Below are 22,029 nucleotides of genomic sequence, written 5' to 3'. Positions count from 1 at the left end.
CGTCAGCGCGTCCGCCGTGCGGGCGGGGGGGGGGAAGAGTGACGTCAAGACGCCACCTCCTCCAGCCCGGCCTCGGACAAACAGAGAGGTGCGGGGGGGCGGGTGACGTCAACGCGTCCTCTGTCCGGGCGGGGGGGGGGGGAGCGGAGGAGTGACGTCAAGACGCCGTCCAACTCCAGCCCCGGCGCAGTGACGTGTGGCCGACCACCCTCCAATCCGATTGGCGAGGACCGGGCTGGACGTCATCACGTCGGGGGTAGAGGACGACAGCACGTCAACACGTCGGGGGTTGGTGGGGGGGGTGCGCACGCAGTCGGTCAGACTTGGAGGGGGAGGGGAGGCGGAAGACAAAGCCAGGCTGAGAAGGACGGAAGGAGCGGAGCGGCGGCGGCGGCGGGGAGGGAGGAGGGAGAGCGGCGGCACCGGGAGCTCTCTGACCCCCTGATAGATAAACAACCCCCCCCCCCCCCCCCCGCGCACCCCGCGCCGCCATGTTGGTAATGGCGGCGGCCCCAAGATGGCGGGCGGAGCAGCGGCGCGGCGGCGGCGGCAGCAGCAGCAGCGACCCAGGCTCAGGCCCCGAGCGGCGGGAGGCCCAATGAGCCGGAGGAGAGGCCGAGGAGCAACTCAGAGACAGCAGCGGCGGCGGCAGCAGCGGCGGGAGGAGGAGGAGGAGCGGCAGCGGCGGCCCGCGCCGCCATTACACACCCCCCTTAAAGGCGCAGGCCGCCTCCCCACCCCACCCAGTGTCGGAGGACACTTATTACCCACCCCCCCCCACCCACCCATCACCTTCATCCACAGCAACACCCCCCCCCCCCACCCACCACCCATCAGAGCATCAATCACCCCCACACAACACCCAACCATCACCCCCACCCTCCCCATCCCCTCAGAGCATCACCCACCGCCCCCCACCCAACTACCCTCCCACAACACCCAACCATCACCCCCACCCTCCCCATCCCCTCAGAGCATCACCCACCGCCCCCCACCCAACTACCCTCCCACAACACCCAACCATCACCCCCACCCTCCCCATCCCCTCAGAGCATCACCCACCGCCCCCCACCCAACTACCCTCCCACAACACCCAACCATCACCCCCACCCTCCCCATCCCCTCAGAGCATCACCCACCGCCCCCCACCCAACTACCCTCCCACAACACCCAACCATCACCCCCACCCCACCCACCCATCACCTTCATCCACAGCAACACCCCCCCCCCACCACCCATCAGAGCATCAATCACCCCCACACAACACCCAACCATCACCCCCACCCTTCCCATCCCCTCAGCATCAATCACCCCCCCCCCCCTCAGAGCACCCAACTACCTCCCACAACACCCAACCATCACCCCCACCCTCTCCATCCCCTCAGAGCATCACCCACCGCCCCCCACCCAACTACCCTCCCACAACACCCAACCATCACCCCACCCCACCCCTCGGAGCACCCAACTACCCTCCCACAACACCCAACTATCACCCCCAACCCCTCAGAGCATCAATCTCCCCACAACACCCCCCCCCCCTCAGAGCACCCAACTATCACCCTCCCCAGCCCCTCAGAACAACACCCAAACATCACCCAACTACCCCCCACACAACGCACAACCATCACCCACCCACCCTCCCACATCCCCTCAGAGCATCACTCACCCCCACCCACAACCCCCCCCCCCTCAGAGCATCACTCACCCCCCCTCCGAGCGCCCAACTACCCCCCCACAACACCCAACTATCACCCCCACCCTCACCCATCCCCTCAGCATCAATCACCCACCCCCCACAACACCCACCCCCCACAACACCCCCCCCTCAGAGCACCCAACTGTCACCCCCAACCCCTCAGAGGATCATCCACCCCCCACAACACCCACCCCCCCCCCTCAGAGCATCAGCCACCCCTTCAGAACACCCAACTATCACCCTCACCCTGCCCTCAGAGCATCACATTACACCCACAGAGCAACCAATTCCCCACCCATTACTCCCCCCCCCCCCCCCCCACCCCCACCCCCACCCCCACCCAACTATCACCCACTCTCCCCTCAGAGCACCCAATTACCCCCTCCCCCCTCAGCAGTCACCCCCACGGAACACGCATTACTCTCCAGAGTCGTTTCTCTCTCTCCCTCCCCCAACCAGAACACCCATTACCCACTCAGAGCTCCCAATTGCCCCTCTCCGAGCTATCATCCCCTTCCCCCACCAGATCACCCACTCTCTTCTCCCCGACCCCTCGGAGCAACCAGACCCCCTCACTGCGTTCCAGAACACTCACTACCCCCCCCCCCCTCAAATTCAGGGCACCCCCACAGAGCACCCAGGACCCCCCCGCCCCCCCCCCCTGCGCAGAGCACCCATTGCGCCCCCTCATCCAACATCGCGCCCCCCCCCCCTCAACCTCAGAGCACCCACTCTTCTCCCCCCTCAGCATTCATTATCTCCCCTCCCCCTCCGAGCACCCATTACCCCACCCCCTCACCGATTCTCAGGACATCCACCAAGCACCCCCCCCCCATCACCCTCTCGGAGCACCCACTTCTCACCCACACCATCCACCACCCCCTCAAAGCACCCACCTCTCATCCACAGCACCCAATTCTCACCCCCTGAGAATCCATTACCCACTTCTCACAAGGGTCAGCAACTTTTCACTCCTCCCCCTCACTCAAATCTCTTATTCGTTGCACCGTCTTAAAGAATAGCAAGTTATCTCTGTCCCCCCCCGTTAAATCTTTTAATAAGTACACCCTCTTCCTCTGAAAACGGGCACTTCCCCCTCACTTTCTCTCCTTCAGATCTTTAATGAAAAACTCTCTTCCCCCTTAAACCTGAAACTTCCTTTTTAATTCTTCCCCCTCAAATCTTTTTTTAATTGCGCTCTTAAAGAAAAGGGACTTCTCTCTCTCTCTCGAATATTGTATTAAATACACTCTCTCGCTCTCTGAAACAAGACAATTCCCCCTTCTCTCCCTCAAATATTTCATTTAATACACCCTCTCTCGAAAACAAATCGCTTCTCTCCTTCAAATCTATCTTTAATACACTCTCTCCCTAAAACAAGGCACTTCCCCCCCAAATCTTTATTAAATACACCCTCTCCCCCTTGAAACAAAGACACTTCTCCCCCTCTCTCCTTCAAATCTTCTCTTAAATACACCCTCTCTCCCTGAAACAAGGCACTTCCCCCCCCCCTCCCTCAAATCTTTATTAAATACACCCTCTCCCCCTTGAAACAAAGACACTTCTCCCCCTCTCTCCTTCAAATCTTCTATTAAATACACCCTCTCTCCCTGAAACAAGGCACTTCCCCCCCTCTCTCCCTCAAATCTTTATTAAATACACCCTCTCCCCCTTGAAACAAAGACACTTCTCCCCCTCTCTCCTTCAAATCTTCTATTAAATACACCCTCTCTCCCTGAAACAAGGCACTTCCCCCCCCTCTCTCCCTCAAATCTTTATTAAATACACCTCTCCCTCTGAAAGAAGACACTTGCCCCCGTCTCTCCCTCAAATCCCCCTCCCCCCGATCTTTCTTTCCCGGCCCCTCGCTCCCTCTTTCCCACCCTCTCTTCCCCAACCCCCTCTGCCCAGCAAGTCCATCCGAGGGGATACCTGTCTTCCCCCTTGCGAAGGGGACACTCGGGGAGCCTTGTTTCCGTAACGCCCGGCACATGGAATGCGTCTGAGGAGGTTTCGCCCCTTGGTGCTCCTTGTTTCTGGACCCCTTCCCGGAACCTCGCGCCTCGGCCGGCTCCCGGATGTTCTTGCCTTAACAGAGAGACAGCGGGGGAAGAGGAGGTAGCGAGAGAGACGTTGCGGTCTCCTCTACCGCCGCAAGACTTCAGGAAAAAGGGAGTGGACCTTATTTTTTTTCTTGTGCATTTCGGAGCAGAGAGATCCCCTTTTAATATATAAACCCGGACGGTGGGCGCCGGACACGTGCCAGGTGAGCCAAGATGGAGTTGCCCCCCAGGGCGGGCAGCTATCGCCAGAGTCGGCGCTCTCGCTCCCAGCGGGACAGGGAGAGGAAGATGACGGGGGCTGGGGGCAGGGACCCCAGGCCCTACTCGCCCTCTTCCGGCTCGGACCGCGAGGCCGGGGAGGCTCCCGGTTCCTCCAGGCCCCGGCCTCCCAGGCGACGGAGGAGGGAGTCCACGTCGTGTGAGGAGGACATCATCGACGGGTTTGCCATCGCCAGCTTCCCGACCCTGGAGGCTCTGGAGGTAAGCGGCTCACCAAAGGTCCCCTGGTGTGGCTCCCTGTGTTAGAATTCAGGACAGAAACCACAAAGCCTGCCTGGATCATAAATAGTTTCACTTCGAATTCGGCGAGGACGGGCGTGCCATGTTTCACTTCAGGTATAATTCAAATGATGCCCTCGGGAGCTTTTATCAAACAAAGTGGATGTCAGAAGTTACAGAGGGACATAGATAGGATGCAAGACTGGGCGGAGAAGTGGCAGATGGATTTCAACCCAGATAAATGCGTAGTGGTCCATTTTGGCAGGTCTAATGGGATGAAGGAGTACAATATAAAGGGAAAGACTCTTAGTACTGTAGAGGATCAGAAGGACCTTGGGGTCCGGGTCCATAGGACTCTCAAATCGGCCCCGCAGGTGGAGGAGGTGGTTAAGAAGGCGTATGGTGTGCTGGCCTTTATCAATCGAGGGATTGAGTTTAGGAGTCCGGGGATAATGATGCAGCTATATAAGACCCTCGTCAGACCCCACTTGGAGTACTGTGCTCAGTTCTGGTCGCCTCATTACAGGAGGGATGTGGAAAAGATTGAAAGGGTGCAGAGGAGATTTACAACGATGTTGCCTGGATTGAGTGGCATGCCTTATGAGGATAGGCTGAGGGAGCTCGGTCTTTTCTCCTTGGAGAGACGTAGGATGAGAGGAGACCTAATAGAGGTGTATAAGATGTTGAGAGGCATAGATCGGGTGGACTCTCAGAAGCTTTTTCCCAGGGTGGAAATGGCTGCTACGAGAGGACACAGGTTTAAGGTGCTGGGGGGTAGGTACAGGGGAAATGTTAGGGGGAAGTTTTTCACACAGAGGGTGGTGGGTGAGTGGAATCGGCTGCCGTCAGTGGTGGTGGAGGCAAACTCAATAGGGTCTTTTAAGAGACTCCTGGATGAGTACATGGGACTTAATAGGATGGAGGGTTATAGGTAGGCCTAGAAGGTAGGGATGTGTTTGGCACAACTTGTGGGGCCGAAGGGCCTGTTTTGTGCTGTAGTTTTTCGATGTTTCGAAAGTGTATTTAAGAATACGTTAAATGTTTCTTGAGCATTTATTTATTATTGTCACAAGTAGGCTTATATGAACACAGCAGTGAAGTTACTGTGACAATCCCCTAGTCACCCACACTCCAACACCTGTTTGGGTAACACTGAGGGAGAAAACCTGCACATCTTTGGACACTAAGGGACAATTTAGCACGGCCAATCCACCTAACCTGCACATCTGTTTACTGTGGGAGGAAACCGGAGCGCCCGGAGGAAACGGGTGGCGCAGTGGGTTAGCACTGCTGCCTCACAGCGCCAGGGACCCGGGTTCGATTCCCGGCTCGGGCCACTGTCTGTGCGAAGTCTGCACGTTCTCCCCGTGTCTGCGTGGGTTTCCTCCAGGTGCTCCAATTTCCTCCCACAGTCCAAAGATGTGCAGGTTAGGGTGGATTCGATTCCCGGCTCGGGTCACTCTCTGCGCGGAGTCTGCACGTCCTCCCCGTGTCTGCGTGGGTTTCCTCCGGGTGCTCCGGTTTCCTCCCACAGTCTGAAAGCCGTGCTGGTTAGGGTGGGGATTGGCCGTGCTAAATTCTCCCTCAGTGTGACCCGAACAGGAGTGTGGCGACTGGGGAATTTTCACAGTAACTTCATTGCAGTGTTAATGTCAGCCTTACTTGTGACACTAATAAATAAATTTAATTCAAGATAAGAAGCACTGGAACAGGCCCTTGGGCCCAACTTGTCCATGCCGACCAGGTTACCGAAACTGAACTAGTCCCGTTTGCCAGGGCAGCGGCCCCTCGGCCTCCCGGCAGCTGTTACTGCTAATTGACCTGGACCACGCTCCGGGTGTGTGGAGCAGAGCCTGAAGCCTGGACTGGAAAGCGGTTGTGGCTCCGTCCTTGTGTCCCTGGAGCGCGCTGCTCAAGACCCCGGGGCTGATCCTGTCAAACGGCCCCCCTTAAACCTGCCCCACCAAGCCTCCTGAAGTGGGTATTGCTGAACCCAACACTGACCCCAATATGGGAGAGCCTCGAGTAGGGGATCGAAAGCTCCAAACTTGTGCAGGTTAGGTGGATTGGCCATGCTAAATTGTCCCTTAGTGTCCAAAGATGTGTAGGTTAGGTGGATTGGCCATGCTAAATTGCCCCTTAGTGTCCAAAGATGTGCAGGTTGGGTGGATTGGCTATGCTAAATTGTCCCTCAGTATCCAAAGATGTGCAGGTTAGGTGGATTGGCCATGCTAAATTGTCCCTCAGTATCCAAAGATGTGCAGGTTAGGTGGATTGGCCATGCTAAATTGTCCCTCAGTATCCAAAGATGTGCAGGTTAGGTGGATTGGCCATGCTAAATTGCCCCTTAGTGTCCAAAGATGTGTAGGTTAGGTGGATTGGCCATGCTAAATTGCCCCTTAGTGTCCAAAGATGTGCGGGTTAGGGGGATTAGCCATGCTAAATTGCCCCTTAGTGTCCAAAGATGTGCGGGTTAGGGGGATTAGCCATGCTAAATTGTCCCTCAGTATCCAAAGTTGTGCGGGTTAGGGGGATTAGCAAGGTAAATACTTGGGGTTACGGGAAACAGGTCTGAGGTGACAAGGATAGGGCCTGGGCGAGATTGTTGTCAGTGCAGACTCAATGGGACAAAATGGCTTCCCTCCGCACTGTCGGGATTCTCTGATTACACAGTAATCCAGTCCACCCTCCATCTCCCCACTGGAACCTTGTGCTTTGTCTCACCCACTCCCACCCTAATTACCCCTCACGGTGGCACAGTGGGTTAGCGCTGCTGCCTCACAGCGCCAGTGACCTGGGTTCGATTCCCGGCTCGGGTCACTGTCTGTGCGGAGTCTGCACGTTCCCCCCGTGTCTGCGTGGGTTTCCTCCGGGTGCTCCGGTTTCCTCCCACAGTCCGAAAGGTATGTGGGTTAGGTGGATTGGCCGTGCTAAGTTGTCCCTTGGCGTCAGGGTGCTTAACAGGGTACATTCATGGGGTTATGGGGATAGGGTGGGATTATTGTCAGTGCAGACTCGATGGGCCGAATGGGCTCTTTCTGCCCTGCAGGAATTCAATAATTTCTCCCCTTTAATTATTGCGCTGGGGGGAATCGATCCCCCCTATTCACTCTCTCTCGGGCAGCTCATCATTTTAGACCTCCCTCAACCATCCCTTGTTCCAACAAAAGCGGTCTAACCTTTCCTCCACCCTCAAGTCCCAACAACATCCCGTCCAAATCTCCTCTCCCCCTGCAATCGCATCCTTCCTGTGACGTAGAGACTGGAACCGCTCCGACCGTGGTTCCACTCCTGTGGACCGGCTCGCCCCCACTCCGTTCACAGCCTCTGCTAAGGAGAGGGAGGTTCCCTGTTAGCTGCCCTCCGCCACCTCATCGACCTGCCCTCTCAACCTTCTGGGGGGTGGGGGGAGAATATGTGGACGCAGCACAGCTCTTCGGGCACTAAGGGACAGTTTAGCATGGCCAATCCACCTCACCTGCACATCTTTGGACACTAAGGGGCAATTTAGCACAGCCAATCCACCAAACCTGCACATCTTTGGACACTAAGGGACAATTTAGCATGGCCAATCCACCTAACCTACACATCTTTGGACACTAAGGGACAATTTAGCACGGCCAATCCACCTAACCTGCACATCTTTGGACACTAAGGGACAATTTAGCATGGCCAATCCACCTAACCTACACATCTTTGGACACTAAGGGGCAATTTAGCACGGCCAATCCACCTAACCTGCACATCTTTGGACACTAAGGGGCAATTTAGCATGGCCAATCCACCTAACCTACACATCTTTGGACACTAAGGGGCAATTTAGCATGGCCAATCCACCTAACCTACACATCTTTGGACACTAAGGGGCAATTTAGCATGGCCAATCCACCTAACCTGCACATCTTTGGACACTAAGGGGCAATTCAGCATGGCCAATCCACTGAACCTGCACATCTTTGGACACCAAGGGGCAATTAAGCATGGCCAATCCACTTAACCTGCACATCTTTGGACACTAAGGGGCAATTTAGCATGGCCAATCCACCTAACCTGCACATCTTTGGACACTAAGGGGCAATTTAACATGGCCAATCCACCTAACCTGCACATCTTTGGACACTAAGGGGCAATTTAGCATGGCCAATCCACCTAACCTACACATCTTTGGACACTAAGGAGCAATTCAGCATGGCTAATCCACCTAACCCGCACATCTTTAAGGAACAATTTAGCATGACCAATCCCCCAAACCTACGTATCTTTAAGGAACAATTTAGCATGACCAATCCACCTAACCTACATGTCCTATGGTTTCCCGTCGTTTATCGTGGTATAAACCCGACCCAAATGCATCGCCCTCACGTGATTAAACTCTGCTTGGCACTTCCCGGTCCTCTGAGACCACCCCCTGATCTGCAGCTTTCTCATTTCCCGTCCCCCCGGGGTTGAGGGGGGACACAGTGCAGAGACCTGTGGAGCTCTGGAGGGACCGTGCATGTGTTCTCAAGTTGCTGCAAGCTCTCTAATCCTCCTCCCCGTTCCAGTGCGGTCCCGTTTCCACTCTGTTTCGAGCGCTCTGATGGAACCTGTGTCCGCCGCCCTTCCAGGCAGCGCCTTCCAGCTCGCAACAGGTCACTGCGTCGAGGCAAATCTTTCTGCATCTCTCAGCCCCTGATCGTCACCAAGCTGGCTTCCCCTTACACTCCCGACACCGCAAACACTTGCTCCTCATTGCAAGCATCTCGACACTTGCATCAACAACAACAGGGATCCGTGCTGGGCCCACTGTTAATTGTCATTTATATTAATGATTTGGATGAGAATATCGGAGGCATGGTTAGTAAGTTTGCAGATGACACCAAGATTGGTGGCATAGTGGACAGTGAAGAAAGTTATCTCCAATTGCAACGGGATCTTGATCAATTGGGCCAGTGGGCTGACGAATGGCAGATGGAGTTTAATTTATATAAATGCGAGGTGATGCATTTTGGTAGATTGAACCAGGGCAGGACTTACTCAGTTAATGGTAGGGCGTTGGGGAGAGTTACAGAACAAAGAGATCTCGGGGTACAGGTTCATAGCTCCTTGAAAGTGGAGTCACAGGTGGACAGAGTGGTGAAGAAGGCATTCGGCATGCTTGGTTTCATCGGTCAGAACATTGAATACAGGAGTTGGGACGTCTTGTTGAAGTTGTACAAGACATTGGTAAGGCCACACTTGGAATACTGTGTACAGTTCTGGTCACCCTATTAGAGAAAGGATATTATTAAACTAGAAAGAGTGCAGAAAAGATTTACTAGGATGCTACCGGGACTTGATGGATTGAGTTATAAGGAGAGGCTGGATAGACTGAGACTTTTTTCCCTGGAGGCTGAGGGATGATCTTATAGAGGTCTATAAAATAATGAGGGGCACAGATCAGCTAGATAGTCAATATCTTTTCCCAAAGGTAGGGGAGTCTAAAACTAGAGGGCATAGGTTTAAGGGGAGAGATACAAAAGGGTCCAGAGGGGGCAATTTTTTCACACAGAGGGTGGTGAGTGTCTGGAACGAGCTGCCAGAGGCAGTAGTAGAGGCGGGTACAATTTTGTCTTTTAAAAGGCGTTTCGACGGTTACATGGGTAAGATAGAGGGATATGGGCCAAAAGCGGGCAATTGGGACGAGCTTAGGGGTTTAAAGGAAGGGGCGGCAGGGACAAGTTAGGCCGAAGGGCCTATTTCCAGACTCTGTGACTTGCTGCTGTGGCTTCTGTTTACCTCACCTTGTACTTTCAGAGAATGCAGCTAAGTTACTCGGCTGGACCCAGAATTCCAAGCTGATGTGGCCAGATTAGCTTAAGTTAGCTTGAAGCATAAACACAATGAGTTACATGAGGCAGAAATACCTTACGCTGAAGCCTTTTAGCTGGGCAAACCACACAGAGGATCCCACAACCTCACACTGTTACATGTCAGAAGCTGCACTCCCTTTTTCAGTTATCTATTAAAGAAAACCTTTTTGTTTGCGTTCTGTCTGCACTGCGCCCCGCGCGCTCCTGATTTACCGGCACCCGGGGAGGGAGAGGTGGGGAAGGACCGCCTGATGAACCTGTTCCTGGGCGCAGCGAGACGTGCTATACACACAGGTCCAGGCAGCGGGCGGAACGAGGTGGTCGTCCCAGCCTGTCCCGGGGCTACATTAACAGCCAGGTGTCCCCGGAGAGGGAGCGTGTGAAGTCCACCAGCACCGTTGAGGCCCTCCCGTGCCCGTCGGGCCCCGCAGGGGCTGGGGTGTATTATTGATCCCTTTAACCTCAGCTTGGTTTCACGCCTGAAGTTTCCTTTCTGCTTTTTTGTTTGGTTGGCTCAGGCAGTTCCGTTTATTGGCGGTTGCCCTTCTTGCTTTGTCCCTGAGTTTGTTTAGTGGGCATCAATGAAATGTCCACATGCAGGGTTGCTGCGCTCCTCTGATTTCGATCCGTGCAGCTTTCCTCCTGCCGCTATGAGTTTTATTTATTATTGTCACATGGGTGGCACAGTGGGTTAGTACTGCTGCCTCACAGCGCCAGGATCCCGGGTTCACTGTCTGTGTGGAGGCTGCACGTTCTCCCCGTGTCTGCGTGGGTTTCCTCCGGGTGCTCCGGTTTCCTCCCCCACACAAGATGTGCGGGTTAGGTGGATCGGCCGTGCTAAATTGCCCCTTAGTGTCAGGGGGATTAACGAGGGTAAAGGCGTGGGGTTATGGAAATAGGGCCTGGGTGGGATTGTGGTTGGTACAGACTCGATGGACCGAATGGCCCCCTTCTCTACTGTAGGGATTCTACCCATTGGGATACAGTGAGAAGTATTGTTTCTTGCGCACTATACAGACAAAACATACCGTTCATAGAGTACAGAGGGGAGAAGGAAAAGGATTTGATTTATTATTGTCACGTGTATTGGGATACAGTGAAAAGTATTGTTTCTTGCGCGCTATACAGACAAAGCATACCGTTCATAGAGAAGGAGAGGGTGCAGAATGTAGTGTTACAGTCACAGCTAGGGGTGTAGAGAAAGATCAACTTAATGCGAGGTCGGTCCATTCAAAAGTCTGACAGCAGCAGGGAAGAAGCTGTTCTTGAGTCGGTCGGTACGTGAGGGGTGGCACGGTAGCACAGTGGTTAGCACTGCTGCTTCACAGCTCCAGGGTCCCGGGTTCGATTCCCGGCTCGGGTCACTGTCTGTGTGGAGTTTGCACATTCTCCTCGTGTCTCCGTGGGTTTCCTCCGGGTGCTCCGGTTTCCTCCCACAGTCCAAAGATGGGCGAGTTCGGTTGATTGGTCAGGTTAAGAATTGCCCCTTCGAGTCCTGAGGTGTGTAGGTTAGAGGGATTAGCGGGTAAATATGTGGGGGTAGGGCCTGGGTGGGATTGTGGTCGGTGCAGACTCGATGGGCCGAATGGCCTCCTTCTGCACTGTAGGGTTTCTTTCTATTTCTATGATCTGTGACCTCAGACTTTTGTATCTTTTTCCCAACGGAAGAAGGTGGAAGAGAGAATGTCCGGGGGTGTGTGGGGGGGGGTCCTTGATTATGCCGGCTGCTTTTCCCCGAGGCAGCGGGAAGTGTAGACGGAGTCAATGGATGGGAGGTTGGTTTGCGTGATGGACTGGGCTACAGTCACGACCCTTTGTAGTTCCTTGCGGTCTTGGGCAGAGCAGGAGCCCCAGACCAAGCTGTGATACACCCGGAAAGGATGCTTTCTATGGGGCTTTCTATAGTGTCGGTGTGGGGGGATTGTGATCGGCGCAGACCCGGTGGATCGAATGCCGCCGCCTGCACTGTAAGGAGGTCACGGGCATTCGGCCTCTGATATTCGGGTAAGCGTTCTCCAAGGCGGCCTTCGCGACACACGACAGCGCAGAGCCGCTGAGCAGAAACTGATAGCCAAGTTCCGCACACATGAGGACGGCCCCAACCGGGATATTGGGTTCATGTCACACTATTTGTAACCCCCACAACTTGCCTGGACCTGCAGAGTTTCACTGGCTGTCTTGTCTGGAGACAATACACATTTCTTTAACCTGTCTTGATGCTCTCTCCACTCACGTTGTTTGTACCTTTAAGACTTGATTCGCTGTAAGTATTCGCATTCCAACCATTATTCATGTAAATTGAGTTTGTGTCTTTATATGCCCTGTTTGTGAACAGAATTCCCACTCACCTGAAGAAGGGGCTTAGAGCTCCGAAAGCTTGTGTGGCTTTTGCTACCAAATAAACCTGTTGGACTTTAACCTGGTGTTGTTAAACTTCTTACTGTGTTTACCCCAGTCCAACGCCGGCATCTCCACATCATTCCTCAGGGAAGGCAGAGTGGAGATTTTGGAAGCCCAGAGGGGCTTCCGACAGGGGAAGCCGGGAGAAGCTGTCCGCTCCCCCCCCCCCATCCCGGTGCCCGAGTCGAGGCTTTAAAGAGGGCATCGCTTCGTCACCTGACGAAGGAAGAATGTGCAGGGTTGACGGGGGGCGGGGGGGAGAAGTCACTCACTCGGAGAGTCAGCCAAGACACAGTGGGTCGAATGGTCGCCATTGTGCTCCGAACCACTCTGTGATTGGCGAGGGGGGGGTGGAGGAGGGCGAGAAGGCAAGCGAGTCACGGCGAACTGTCACGGCAACATTTGGAATGCGAATCTCGATGACCCAGAGTTTGCAGGTGGCAGGATTGGCGGGACCGTTGTGACCCGAGGTGTGGGGTGGGACGTGAGGTGGAGACGGACGAACTGGACAGGCACACGGCGCGTAACAGGTTGACAGCGAGAGGTGTGAAGTGGAAGTGTGAAAAGGAGCGCAGCGGCAGGGAGGCCTTGGGGGGGGGGGGGGGGGGGGGCGGGGTTTAAGACTTTGCGCAAGTCTTTAATGTGGCAGGGCAGGTTTTTAAAGTTTATTTATTAGTGTCACAAGCTGACTTGCATCAACACTGCAATGAAGTTACTGTGAAAATGGAGAATTCTCTTTGTAAAAACAAAGCTGTACAAACCTTGGGTCTATTAATGCTCAAATCAGGACCGCATTTCATACTGGTCTTCTGAAATTTGGTATTCTTGTGTTTGTCCAGATGGGTGCGGGGTGAAATTTGGTATTCTTGTGTTTGTCCTGATGGGTGCGGGGTGAAATTTGGTATTCTTGTGTTTGACCTGATGGGTGGGAGGTGAGGGAGTGCGTTCCTGGCTGGGGGAAGCGATTGGAATTGTCAATGACGTCACATAGCTATTCCTCTGAGTGCCATGCCCTCGTTCCTGGGTGGGACATGGGTTGCCCGAGGTGAGTGTGTCAGCGATGGGAACTGTCTCTCTGTGGGGCACCTGACCAGCCCGTGTTTCGGGAATCGACCCCACCCATTTCCGAATTGAACCCGCTAAAGCGATCAAATCTGTTTGGATCTAAACACGCCGCACTGTGGGAGGGTCGGTGCTGAGGGAGCGCCGCACTGTGGGAGGGTCGGTGCTGAGGGAGCGCCGCACTGTGGGAGGGTCAGTGCTGAGGGAGCGCCGCACTGTGGGAGGGTCAGTGCTGAGGGAGCGCCGCACTGTGGGAGGGTCGGTGCTGAGGGGGCGCCGCACTGTGGGAGGGTCAGTGCTGAGGGAGCGCCGCACTGTGGGAGGGTCGGTGCTGAGGGAGCGCTGCACTGTGGGAGGGTCAGTGCTGAGGGAGTGCCGCACTGTGGGAGGGTCAGTGCTGAGGGAGCGCCGCACTGTGGGAGGGTCAGTGCTGAGGGAGCGCCGCACTGTGGGAGGGTCAGTGCTGAGGGAGCGCCGCACTGTGGGAGGGTCAGTGCTGAGGGAGCACCGCACTGTGGGAGGGTCGGTGCCGAGGGAGCGCCGCACTGTGGGAGGGTCGGTGCTGAGGGAGCGCCGCACTGTGGGAGGGTCAGTGCTGAGGGAGCGCCGCACTGTGGGAGGGTCGGTGCTGAGGGAGCGCCGCACTGCGGGAGGGTCAGTGCTGAGGGAGCGCCGCACTGCAGTAGGGTCAATGCTGAGGGAGCGCCGCACTGTGGGAGGGTCAGTGCTGAGGGAGCGCCGCACTGTGGGAGGGTCGGTGCTGAGGGAGCGCCGCACTGTGGGAGGGTCAGCGCCGAGGGAGCGCCGCACTGTGGGAGGGTCAGTGCTGAGGGAGCGCCGCACTGTGGGAGGGTCAGTGCTGAGGGAGCGCCGCACTGTGGGAGGGTCAGTGCTGAGGGAGCGCCGCACTGTGGGAGGGTCAGTGCTGAGGGAGCGCCGCACTGTGGGAGGGTCAGTGCTGAGGGAGCACCGCACTGTGGGAGGGTCAGTGCTGAGTGAACTCTCTCTCGGGAGGGTAGGCTGGAGTTTGGAAGAGTGAGAGGCGACTTGATGGCAGGTTTTATGTTCCTGAGAGGATGACTTGGACAGAGTGGCTGTTTCGCAATTTCCTCTTCTGTCAGAATCTAGAACTGCGGGGGTGCGGGTGGAGTGGAGATGACGGAGATGCGGGGACTGCGATCAGGGGCCCGGTTAGAAGGTGGGGATAAGGTTTCATTCAGGTCGGCAGTGATTGGATTGATGGAGGGAGCAGGGCCCAAGGAACTTCTGGTGATTAACTTTGCTGACACAAAGAGCTCGTTCCGGAAGGCAGTGTGAGGAACCCACATGGAGCGGCCCGGTGGCACAGCGGGTTAGCGCTGCTGCCTCACAGCGCCAGGGACCCGGGTTCGATTCCCGGCTCGGGTCACTGTCTGTGCGGAGTCTGCACCTTCTCCCCGTGTCTGCGTGGGTTTCCTCCGGGTGCTCCGGTTTCCTCCCACACTCCAAAGATGTGTAGGTTAGGTGGATTGGCCGTGCTAAATTGTCCCTTAGTGTCCAAAGATGTGTAGGTTAGGTGGATTGGCCATGCTAAATTGTCCCTTAGTGTCCAAAGATGTGCAGGTTAGGTGGATTGGCCATGCTAAATTGTCCCTTAGTGTCCAAAGATGTGCAGGTTAGGTGGATTGGCCATGCTAAATTGTCCCTTAGTGTCCAAAGATGTGCAGGTTAGGGTGGATTGGCCGTGCTAAATTGTCCCTTCGTGTCCAAAGATGTGCGGGTTAGGTGGATTGGCCATGCTAAATTGTCCCTTAGTGTCCAAAGATGTGCAGGTTAGGTGGATTGGCCATGCTAAATTGTCCCTTAGTGTCCAAAGATGTGCAGGTTAGGGTGGATTGGCCATGCTAAATTGTCCCTTAGTGTCCAAAGATGTGTAGGTTAGGTGGATTGGCCATGCTAAATTGTCCCTTAGTGTCCAAAGATGTGCAGGTTAGGTGGATTGGCCATGCTAAATTGTCCCTTAGTGTCCAAAGATGTGCAGGTTAGGGTGGATTGGCCATGCTAAATTGTCCCTTAGTGTCCAAAGATGTGTGGGTTAGGGTGGATTGGCCGTGCTAAATTGTCCCTTAGTGTCAGGGGGATGAGCTGGGGTAAATGCGTGGGGTTATGGGAATAGGGCCTGGCTGGGATTGTGGTCAGTGCAGGCTCGATGGGCCGAATGGCCTCCTCCTGCGCTGTAGGTTTGTACGGTGGGACTGAGTGGCTGCTCTGACTTGGCTCAGGTGTCATCGCTGCGCTGCGAACGCCTCGGCGCTTGTGGCTCCTGAACGAGGTGTGAAGAGCTTGGTTTTGAGAAGCGTTAGCATCATCATTCTGGTGGGTTTCCTGTGGAACCAGACGCCCCGCTGTCTGGACGGACACACAGACGGGGGCGATTGGTTTGGTCGAGATGTCTTGGAGCTCGCAGTCGTGATCACATGATTCCGAATGCAGTGAGGGGTGTTAAAACGAAGGAGACGGGTAAATGGACTGCACAGTTACGGAGATTTGAATGTGCAACTATTTTTAAAAAACACACACATCGCTTTCCTTAATTTGAAGTGTCCAATTGACAGATCTATCCTCTGTGTCGTTTCGAATTAAAATCCATAAGTCTTATGGTGCAAGTCTGTGTGTGCTACTGATTTGATTTATTATTGTTACGTGTATTGGGATACAGCTAAAAGTATTGTTTCTTGCGCGCTATACAGACAAAGCATACCGTTCATAGAGAAGGAAAGGAGAGGGTGCAGAATGTAGTGTTACAGTCACAGCTCGGGGTGTAGAGAAAGATCAGCTTAACGTGAGAGAGGTCCATTCAAAAGAAGGGAAGAAGCTATTCTTGAGTCGAAGACCTCAGACTTTCTTAACCCCTCGCTGTGTGAATCTGCCTCCCCCACACTCTGGGGCAGCGCCGTTCCAGATCCTAACCCCTCGCTGTGTGAATCTGCCTCCCCCACACTCTGGGACAGCGCCGTTCCAGATCCTAACCCCTCGCTGTGTGAATCTGCCTCCCCCACACTCTGGGACAGCGCCGTTCCAGATTCTAACCACTCGCTGTGTGAATCTGCCTCCCCCACACTCTGGGACAGCGCCGTTCCAGATCCTAACCACTCGCTGTGTGAATCTGTCTCCCCCACACTCTGGGGCAGCGCAGTTCCAGATTCTAACCACTCGCTGTGTGAATCTGCCTCCCCCACACTCTGGGGCAGCGCCGTTCCAGATCCTAACCACTCACTGTGTGAATCTGCCTCCCCCACACTCTGGGGCAGCGCCGTTCCAGATCCTAACCCCTCGCTGTGTGAATCTGTCTCCCCCACACTCTGGGGCAGCACCGTTCCAGATCCTAACCACTCGCTGTGTGAATCTGCCTCCCCCACACTCTGGGGCAGCGCCGTTCCAGATCCTAACCACTCGCTGTGTGAATCTGCCTCCCCCACACTCTGGAGCAGCGCCGTTCCCGATCCTAACCACTCGCTGTGTGAATCTGCCTCCCCCACACTCTGGGGCAGCGCGGATCCAGATCCTAACCCCTCGCTGTGTGAATCTGCCTCCCCCACACTCTGGGGCAGCGCGGATCCAGATCCTAACCACTCGCTGTGTGAATCTGCCTCCCCCACACTCTGGGACAGCGCCGTTCCAGATCCTAACCACTCACTGTGTGAATCTGCCTCCCCCACACTCTGGGGCAGCGCCGTTCCAGATCCTAACCACTCGCTGTGTGAATCTGCCTCCCTCGCACTCTGGGGCAGCGCCGTTCCAGATCCTAACCACTCACTGTGTGAATCTGCCTCCCCCACACTCTGGGACAGCGCCGTTCCAGATCCTAACCACTCACTGTGTGAATCTGCCTCCCCCACACTCTGGGGCAGCGCCATTCCAGATTAGTTTGGGGATTGATAGCGGGCTATGGGGAGAGAGTGGGGCAGTGGGATTAGTTTTGGAAATGATACAGGGCTATGGGGAGAGAGCGGAGCAGTGGGATTAGTTTGGGGATTGGTGCGGGGAAGTGGGATTAGTTTGGGGATTGATACAGAGCTATGGGGGAGAGCGGGGCAGTGGGATTAGTTTGGGGATTGATACAGGGCTATGGGGAGAGAGCGGGGCAGTGGGATTAGTTTGGGGATTGATACAGGGCTATGGGGAGAGAGCGGGGCAGTGGGATTAGTTTGGGGATTGATACAGGGCTATGGGAGAGTGCGGGGCAGTGGGATTAGTTTGCGGATTGATGCAGAACTGTGGGGAGGGAGCGGGGCAGTGGGATTAGTTTGGGGATTGATACCAGGCTATGGGGAGAGAGCGGGGCAGTGGGATTAGTTTGGGGATTGATACCAGGCTATGGGGAGAGAGCGGGGCAGTGGGATTAGTTTGGGGATTGATACAGGGCTATGTGGAGAGAGCGGGGCAGTGGGATTAGTTTGGGGATTGATACAGGGCTATGGGGAGAGAGCGGGGCAGTGGGATGAGTTTGGGGATTGATACAGAGCTATGGGGGAGAGCGGGGCAGTGGGATTAGTTTGGGGATTGATACAGGGCTATGGGGAGAGTGGGGCAGTGGGATTAGTTTGGGGATTGATACAGGGCTATGGGGAGGGAGCAGGGCAGTGGGATTAGTTTGGGGATTGATACAGGGCTATGGGGAGAGAGCAGGGCAGTGGGATTAGTTTGGGGATTGATACAGGGCTATGGGGAGAGCGGGGCAGTGGGATTAGTTTGGGGATTGATACAGGGCTGTGGGGAGGGAGTGGGGCAGTGGGATTAGTTTGGAGATTGATACAGGGCTATGGGGAGAGAGCGGGGCAGTGGGATTAGTTTGGGGATTGATACAGGGCTGTGGGGAGGGAGTGGGGCAGTGGGATTAGTTTGGAGATTGATACAGGGCTGTGGGGAGAGAGTGGGGCAGTGGGATTAGTTTGGGGATTGATACAGGGCTGTGGGGAGGGAGCGGGGCAGTGGGGTCTGGTGAAGCATTATTGGAATTGAGTTGGGTTATATACAATCTGGTGACAGCTATCCTTTCTCTGAAGTGCGTGTTGTGCTCGGGAGAGGAATGTGCGGTTCAGCGGCCCCTCCAGGGAAAGATTACTGAACGGAATGGGCCTGTCCGCTGACGGGCTGGTGGAAAAGGATCACTCAATGGGGTGAGATTCTGTTGTTTGCGTTGAAATGAAAGGAGATAAACTCTTCGCGAGTTTGACGGGGTAGACAGGGAGAGGTTGTTTTCTCTCCCCGCGCTTCGCCCAGAGGATGGCCAATGTCTGGAAGTTCTCTCCCCCGGAAGATTTGATTTGAATTATTATTGTCACGTGTATCGGGATCCAGTGAAAAGTATTGTTTCTTGCGCACTATACAGACAAAGCATACCGTTCATAGAGAAGGATAGGAGAGGGTGCAGAATGTAGTGTTACAGTCATAGCTAGGGTGTAGAGAAAGATCAACTTAATGCGAGGTAGGTCCATTCAAAAGACTGACAGCAGCAGGGAAGAAGCTGTTCTTGAGTCGGTCGGTACGTGACCTCAGACTTTTGTATCTTTTCCCCCGACGGAAGAAGGTGGAAGAGAGAATGTCCGGGGTGCGTGGGGGGGGTCCTTGATTATGCCGGCTGCTTTTCCCCGAGGCAGCGGGAAGCGTAGACGGAGTCAATGGATGGGAGGTTGGTTTGCGTGATGGGAGTGGGCTACATTCACGACCCTTTGTAGATCCTTGCGGTCTTGGGCAGAGCAGGAGCCCCAGACCGAGCTGTGATACACCCGGAAAGGATGCTTTCTATGGGGCATCTGTAAAAGTTGGTGAGAGTCGTAGCGGACATGCCGAAATTCCTTCGCCTCCTGAGAAGGTAGAGGCGTTGGTGGGGCTTTCTTAACTATAGTGTCGGCGTGGGGGGGACCAGGACAGGTTGTTGGTGATCTGGACACCTAGAAACATGAAGCTCTCGACCCTTTCTACTTCATCCCCGTTGATGTCGACAGGGGCATGTTCTCCTTTACGCTTCCTGAAGTCGATGACAATCTTCCTTTTACTGACATTGAGGGAGAGATTATTATCGCCCCACCAGTTAACCAGATTCTCTACCTCACCAAATCGAAGAATACCAGACTTTTCTGCTGTCGTGCGGATTTGCAACAAGTTTGGGCGCCGGCGGCCATGGAATTAAAAGGGTGGAATTTCCCTGCCCGTAACTCCTTAACACGCACGTTTCCTCTTCTCTCTCTCCACCCCCAAACCCCCGCCCCAGAAGGACGCCGTGCCGAAACCCCCCGAGCGAGTGGACAGCCAGCGCAAGCGTCAGGAGAAGCGGAAACCCGAGGAGAATCAGCCGGGTTCGCCGTGCGAGGGAGCGAGGGGAGCGGAGGGCTCGGAGCGCGACCAGAACCGACGCAACGGGGAGAGAAACCCGCCGCCCACTAAAAAGGTCAGTAACCAGAGTGGCCTCCCCTTCGCATCCAATCACCCCCGAGAGGGACTGGAATCTGACCGAGGGGTTCGGGGTGGTTTATATATAGAATAACAGATACCCGGGAGTGAGTTACAGACTGGAATCTAATCGGGGGGTTCGGGGTGGTTTATATATAGAATAACAGACACCCGGGAGTGAGTTACAGACTGGAATCTAATCGAGGGGTTCGGGGTGGTTTATATATAGAATAACAGATACCCGGGGGTGAGTTACAGACTGGAATCTAATCGAGGGGTTCGGGGTGGTTTATATATAGAATAACAGATACCCGGGAGTGAGTTACAGACTGGAATCTAATCGAGGGGTTCGGGGTGGTTTATATATAGAATAACAGATACCCGGGAGTGAGTTACAGACTGGAATCTAATCGAGGGGTTCGGGGTGGTTTATATATAGAATAACAGATACCCGGGAGTGAGTTACAGACTGGAATCTAATCGAGGGGTTCGGGGTGGTTTATATATAGAATAACAGATACCCGGGAGTGAGTTACAGACTGGAATCTAATCGAGGGGTTTGGGGTGGTTTATATATAGAATAACAGATACCCGGGAGTGAGTTACAGACTGGAATCTAATCGAGGGTTCGGGGTGGTTTATATATAGAATAACAGATACCCGGGAGTGAGTTACAGACTGGAATCTAATCGAGGGGTTCGGGGTGGTTTATATATAGAATAACAGATACCCGGGAGTGAGTTACAGACTGGAATCTAATCGAGGGGTTCGGGGTGGTTTATATATAGAATAACAGATACCCGGGAGTGAGTTACAGACTGGAATCTAATCGAGGGATTCGGGGTGGTTTATAGAAAGAATAACAGATACCCGGGAGAGAGTTACAGACTGGAATCGAATCGAGGGGTTCGGGGTGGTTTATATATAGAATAACAGATACCCGGGGGTGAGTTACAGACTGGAATCTAATCGAGGGGTTCGGGCTGGTTTATATATAGAATAACAGATACCCGGGAGTGAGTTACAGACTGGAATCTAATCGAGGGGTTCGGGGTGGTTTATATATCGAATAACAGATACCCGGGAGTGAGTTACAGACTGGAATCTAATCGAGCGGTTCGGGTTGGTTTATATATAGAATAACAGATACCTGGGAGTGAGTTACAGACTGGAATCTAATAGAGGGGTTCGGGGTGGTTTATATATAGAATAACAGATACCCGGGGGTGAGTTACAGACTGGAATCTAATCGAGGGGTTCGGGGTGGTTTATATATAGAATAACAGATACCCGGGAGTGAGTTACAGACTGGAATCTAATCGAGGGGTTCGGGGTGGTTTATATATAGAATAACAGATACCCGGGAGTGAGTTACAGACTGGAATCTAATCGAGGGGTTCGGGGTGGTTTATATATAGAATAACAGATACCCGGGAGTGAGTTACAGACTGGAATCTAATCGAGGGGTTCGGGGTGGTTTATATATAGAATAACAGATACCCGGGAGTGAGTTACAGACTGGAATCTAATCGAGGGGTTCAGGGTGGTTTATATATAGAATAAGAGATACCTGGGAGTGAGTTACTGACTGGAATCTAATCGAGGGGTTCGGGGTGGTTTATAAGTAGAATAACAAACACCCGGGTGTGAGTTCCAGACTGGAATCTAATCGAGGGGTTCGGGATGGTTTATATATAGAATAACAGATCCCCGGGAGTGAGTTACAGACTGGAATCTAATCGAGGGGTTCGGGGTGGTTTATATATAGACTAACAGATACCCGGGGGTGAGTTACAGACTGGAATCTAATCAAGGGGTTCGGTGTGGTTTATATATACAATAACAGATGCCCGGGAGTGAGTTACCGACTGGAATCTAATCGAGGTGTTCGGGGTGGTTTATATATAGAATAACAGATACCCGGGAGTGAGTTACCGACTGGAATCTCATCGAGGGGTTCGGGGTGGTTTATATATAGAATAACAGATACCCGGGAGTGAGTTACAGACTGGAATGTAATCAAGGGGTTCGGTGTGGTTTATATAGA

General features: G+C 54.2%; 1 protein-coding gene across 1 annotated transcript in view; it reads left to right on the top strand.

Annotated features, from left to right (window-relative positions):
- Nucleotides 1-2,739: 2,739 nt before the first annotated feature.
- The window catches only part of LOC144489899 (fibrosin-1-like protein), a gene marked incomplete at its 3' end in the record, with an annotated part of 34,693 nt that continues 15,403 nt past the window's right edge, over nt 2,740-22,029 (top strand). The window contains exons 1-2 of the mRNA XM_078207731.1: nt 2,740-4,239; nt 19,804-19,980. Coding sequence (XP_078063857.1) covers nt 3,973-4,239; nt 19,804-19,980 — 444 coding nt within the window. The remainder of the gene's footprint in view (nt 4,240-19,803; nt 19,981-22,029) is intronic.

The sequence above is a fragment of the Mustelus asterias genome, unplaced genomic scaffold (assembly GCF_964213995.1).
Source record: "Mustelus asterias unplaced genomic scaffold, sMusAst1.hap1.1 HAP1_SCAFFOLD_2647, whole genome shotgun sequence".
NCBI classification, from domain to species: domain Eukaryota; kingdom Metazoa; phylum Chordata; class Chondrichthyes; order Carcharhiniformes; family Triakidae; genus Mustelus; species Mustelus asterias.
Note: the sequence above shows the minus strand (reverse complement) of the source record. Positions and strands in the feature narration are given on the sequence as shown.